This window comes from Somniosus microcephalus, unplaced genomic scaffold (assembly GCF_052327205.1).
Source record: "Somniosus microcephalus isolate GS21.2 unplaced genomic scaffold, FLI_Smic_1.0 unresolved_chr7, whole genome shotgun sequence".
NCBI lineage: Eukaryota > Metazoa > Chordata > Chondrichthyes > Squaliformes > Somniosidae > Somniosus > Somniosus microcephalus.
The window spans coordinates 13,948,454-13,953,782 of record NW_028225185.1 but is presented as its reverse complement, the minus strand read 5'-3'; the positions used below and the strand labels follow the sequence as shown (position 1 = coordinate 13,953,782).

The window sequence follows — 5,329 nt, the reverse complement described above, 5'->3', positions numbered from 1 at the left end:
AACACTAAGGGCCACGTCGAGCCACCGCCTACTCCCACGGCCGGACAGCGGGTCACACCACACCCCGGGAGGGGAGCCAGACCCGCCAGCACGAACAAGGCTAGGCGGTTGAAGCCGCTGCGGGCGGGCTGACTTTATTCCGAGCCTCGGCCACCGCAGGCATTTTACAGACGCCACCACCCCCCCCCCCCCCCCCCCTCCCCCTTCCTACTCGGCCCTTTCCCTCGCCAGGGCAAGAGTCAAAAGTCTCCCGCCCACAAGAGCGAAAGTAGCAGCAACGGCCGAACCATGAACGTCTAACGGGCAGAAACAAACAGCTACTTCAATAGGCAAACCACATCAGAGCTGCACACTGCGGGGTAGGAGTTCCGAAATGCCCCGACAAAATACCCCTCGCGGCTATAATTAAAGGAGGTCTCAACCCCCTTTACAAAGTGCTGATGGTATTTTCTACCTTTATACAGTTAGGGGTTTCTTTTTAGAGGAGGAGGAGGGAGTGCAAGACCTTGCTGCGACCAGCCTCTCCGCAACCCACCCCCCACCCCCTCCCCGCAACACAATTCCTCCCCAAAGCATCTTCTTTTAGGGAGACGGGAGACACTGAAAGCTGCCGAGGGGAGAACGGAATGAAGCCTGATGGGTTCTGTTGGCTCATCAGTGCGAGGACTGGGTTTATATAGACATGTAAAAAAAAAAATTCACAATATTTAGACAGAACGTAATTTCTTCCCCCGCCACCCAACCCCGCCCCCCCCCCCACCCCACCCCCATCAGACATGGTAGTTAAGCGTCCGCCCCAGCCGGAACCACACGGCGGCTCAGCTGGTGTCAGCCCGCTAGCTTGCTGGTGACCAGCGAGGACTTCCGCTGCGGCAGGTCCTCCGGCGTTGGAATGTGGTCTCCCGTCACCAGGTTCTTGTCTGTCCCGCTGTTTGGCGGCTGCTTGTTCTTCATCTTGGCTTTGGCCATGTTGTAATCTCCGGAGTCAAAGTACTTCTGCTGCAAAGCAAAAAAAAAAAGAATTAGAAAAAAAAGATAAAAAGGGACGGAGGGGGCAGTGGGAGGGGATGGGGGAGTGGGGGGAGAAGAGAGGCTCGGCAGGGATTTAAATCGAGCATTGGAAGAGTTAAAAAAACGTTATAAAAAAAGACTTGCATTTCTCCAGCGCCTTCCATGGCCACCGGACGTCCCAAAGAGCTTTACAGCCAATGAGGTACTTTTTTTGAAGTGTGGTCACTGTTATAATGTGGGAAACGCAGCAGACAATCTGCGCACAGCAAGCTCCCACAAACAGCAATGTGATACAGGAAACTTTGGTTTATCCGGAGGTTGTATGTCCGGAAACCTCGATCTAACGGCAGAAATCAGCAGCCGTTTTGTTAGGAGAAGGGAAAAAAACCTAGCATTTTTTTTTTTTAAACAGTCAGTCTCTGGAAAGCCTCTCTGAAGCTGTTGCTAAGCTACAGAGACGCTTCCAAGGTACGGGCCGACTGTTTACAAGCTGTTGCTAAGCAACAGTGTTTGTTGTCGGATACGGAGATGAAAACCTCCGTATCCTTCAACATTAGCGCTGGTCTGTCCGGAAGTTTTCATAGGTCGGCATCATGCCGGTCACGTATATCGCGAAGTTTCCTGTAATGATCAGATCATCTGTTTTACTGATGGGATAAATATTGGTCCCAGGACACCGGGGAGAACTCCCCCTGCTCTTCTTCCAATAGTGGCCGTGGGATCTTTCACATCCACCTGAGGGCGGACGGGGCCTCGGTTTAACGTCTCATCCGAAAGACAGCACCTCCGACAGTGCGGCACTCCCTCAGTACTGCCCCTCCGACAGCGCAACGCTTCCTCAGTACTGCCCCACCGACAGTGCGGCGCTCCCTCAGTACTGCCCCACCGACAGTGCGGCGCTCCCTCAGTACCGCCCCTCCGACAGTGCGGTGCTCCCTCAGTACTGCCCCTCCGACAGTGCGGCGCTCCCTCAGTACTGCCCCTCCGACAGTGCGGCGCTCCCTCAGTACCGCCCCTCCGACAGTGCGGCTCTCCCTCAGTACTGCCCCTCCGACAGTGCGGCGCTCCCTCAGTACTGCCCCTCCGACAGTGCGGCGCTCCCTCAGTACCGCCCCCTCCGACAGTGTGCGCTCCCTCAGTACCGCCCCTCCGACAGTGCGGCGCCGCCTCAGTACCGCCCCGTCCGACAGTGCGGCGCTCCCTCAGTACTGCCCCTCCGACAGTGCGGCGCTCCCTCAGTACTGCCCCTCCAACAGTGTGCGCTCCCTCAGTACCGCCCCTCCGACAGTGCAGTGCTCCCTCAGTACCGCCCCTCCGACAGTGCGGCGCTCCCTCAGTACCGGCCCTCCGACAGTGCAGCGCTCCCTCAGTACCGCCCCTCCGACAGTGCGGTGCTCCCTCAGTACCGCCCCTCCGACAGTGCAGCGCTCCCTCAGTACCGCCCCTCCGACAGTGCGGCGCTCCCTCAGTACCGGCCCTCCGACAGTGCGGTGCTCCCTCAGTACCGCCCCTCCGACAGTGCAGTGCTCCCTCAGTACCGCCCCTCCGACAGTGCGGCGCTCCCTCAGTACCGGCCCTCCGACAGTGCGGTGCTCCCTCAGTACCGCCCCTCCGACAGTGCAGTGCTCCCTCAGTACTGCCTCTCCGACAGTGCGGCGCTCCCTCAGTACCGCCCCTCCGACAGTGCAGTGCTCCCTCAGTACCGCCCCTCCGACAGTGCGGTGCTCCCTCAGTACCGCCCCTCCGACAGTGCAGCGCTCCCTCAGTACCGCCCCTCCGACAGTGCAGCGCTCCCTCAGTACCGGCACTGGGAGTGTCAGCCTGGATTATTGGCTCAGGTCTCTGGAGAGGTACTCAAACCCACAACCTTCTGACTCAGAGGCGAGAGTGCGGCCCACTGAGTCGGCACTGCTAAATCTGGGTAAATCAACGGCTATGATCTGGAAAGGTGGCCGACCTGAAACGTTAATTCTCTTTCTCTCTGTCCACAGATGCTGCCTGACCGGCTGAGCGTTTTCCAGCATTTTCTCTTTGTATCCCAGGTTTCCTGCATTTTGCCATTGTATGTTGTGATCTGGAATGCGCGGCCTGAATGGGCGGCGGAAGCCGATTCAATAGTAACTTTCAAAAGGGAATTGGGTAAATACTTGGCCAATAAACTTGCAGGGCTGTGGGGAAAGAGCAGGGGGGGGGAGTGGGACTAATTGGAGAGCTCTTTCAAAGAGCCGGCACAGGCACGATGGGCCGAATGGCCAACTCCACAAAAGAATTCTCTACCACAGAAGGCAGTGGAGGCCAATTCATTAAATATATTCAAGAAGGAGTTGGATATATTTCTTAAGGCTAAAGGGATCAAGGGATATGGGGAGAAGGCAGGGACAGGGTACTGAATTTGGATGATCAGCCATGATCTCATTGAATGGCGGAGCAGGCTCGAGGGGCCGAATGGCCGACTCCTGCTCCTATCTTCTATGTTTCTCCTGTGCTGTATCATTCTATGGCAGTGGTTTCAGTGACCTTGGGTTAGGGAGGAGAAATAGCAGCCAGGATTCTGCTTCCTCTCGCCACCCAGGGATTCCTCCTGCAGAGTTGCATGGTACTGACAGCCCAGAAACAGGCCATTGGGCCCAGCTGCTCCGTGCCGGTGTTTCTGCTCCACACCAGCCTCCTCCCGCCCCTCTTCATCTCACCCCCATCACCATATCCTTCGATTCCTTTCTCCCTCGTGTGTTTATCCAGCTTCCCCCTTAAATGCATCGTTAGTTAATAAGGCAATAAAAAGCAAACCAGGCACTGGGGTTCATTTCTAGAGGGATAGATTTGAAAAGCAGCGAAGTTATGTTAGACTTGTATTGAACCTCGGTGAGACCACACTTGGAGTTACTGTGGACAGAACTGGTCGCCACATTACAAAAAGGATATAGAGGCGCTGGAGAAGGTGCAAAAAAGATTTACTAGAATGATACCAGAACTGAGAGGTTCTAACTATCAGGAAAGATTGAACAGGCGGGGGCTCTTTTCTCTAGAAGAGAGAAGGCTGAGGGGTGACCTGATCGAGGTCTTTAAAATTATGAAAGGGTTCGATAGGGTAGACATAGAGAAGATGTTTCCACTCGTGGGGGAGACCAGAACTAGGGGCCGTCAATATAAGAGAGTTGTGGCGGTCCTACGGGTTGTCTTTTACATTGAGTTACATAATTCCCTTTAACTTACTTATGTATGTATAACTTACCTAACTGTATGTACTTAACTAACTTATTTGTGTAACTTACCAGTTGGGGCTGTTGCCCCTTTAACTTACCTGTTGGGCTGTTGCCCCTTTAAGAGGCGACCTAATGCGCTGACGTCACGCATCACGTGACGCATGCGCGCCGGCTGCCAGCCCGATTCGGGTTTCTAAGACGGCCGCCGGCATAGTCCGGCCTACCGCGACTTCGGCCAGCAGGTGGGAGTGAAGTGATCCTCCACTCCCGCGGCAAGTACCGGCATAGTTCAGCCTTACAACCTTGGCCTCAAAGCCAGCCTTCGTACCGGGGAGATGTACGATGCAACGGCGCAGGTCACGTGACGCCTAAAGCGGGAATAAAGAGCCGAGTGTGAGGAGGTCATGAGGCTCCCCACACGCTCCCCACGGGACTGGGAATTCAGTCCTTGTGGAGTCCCCGCTGGGACAAGACCTACAACATGGTGCTCCTGCAGTCAGCCATCTTACTTGCTATCTTACCTGCTGTAATTATCCTGTTCTGGTAAATAAACAACTTATTTATAGTTCGTCGAAGTTGAACTCTTTCATTTAGTGGCGATTTACACGAACCGCTACAGAGTCACTAATAAATCCAATGGGGAATTCAGGAGAAACTTCTTTACTCAGAGAGTGGGGAGAATGTGGAACTCGTTGCCACAGGGATGCATTTAAGGGGGCAGGGGGAGAAGGGGAACCATCAGCCGGGGCTTCCACCAGTGATCGCCACCCAACAAACCGTGCTGCAAGAGCAACTGTGACAGCCCACAGGCAGATTCCCTCTCCCGGCGCTCCCGGTAGCAGGCAGCTGCCTGGAGGGCCTGTTGGGGGATCAGACCCCAGGATGTCAGCACCTTGAGAAGAAGGTGGCGAGCGACCTATAGGCGGGGCGGGCGGGGGGTCGAAGGGAAGGAGAAACTATTTCCCCCGCTGGGCCACAGCACCAGTTGACAAAGGTCCGCAGTGCACGCTCCTTACCCCTTTCTGCAGCCTCTTCATTAGGAACTCCGAGCCTCCGGGTCTTAGCCCCAAAACGGGATACTTGGCTTTTAGCTTGACCTCTTCGGCCTTCTCGGG

General features: G+C 55.5%; 1 protein-coding gene across 2 annotated transcripts in view; it reads right to left on the bottom strand.

The window, feature by feature from the left end:
* Positions 1-302: 302 nt before the first annotated feature.
* Positions 303-5,329, bottom strand: part of ensab (endosulfine alpha b) — a 57,029-nt gene continuing 52,002 nt past the window's right edge. The window contains exons 3-4 of one of the 2 annotated variants that reach the window (XM_085978676.1): positions 5,231-5,323; positions 303-999 (exon numbers count right to left, since the gene is read on the bottom strand). In XM_085978676.1, the coding sequence (XP_085834802.1) occupies positions 829-999; positions 5,231-5,323 (264 nt within the window). In that variant the 3' untranslated portion in view covers positions 303-828. The remainder of the gene's footprint in view (positions 1,000-5,230; positions 5,324-5,329) is intronic. The other variant, XM_085978675.1, reaches the window with a different exon arrangement.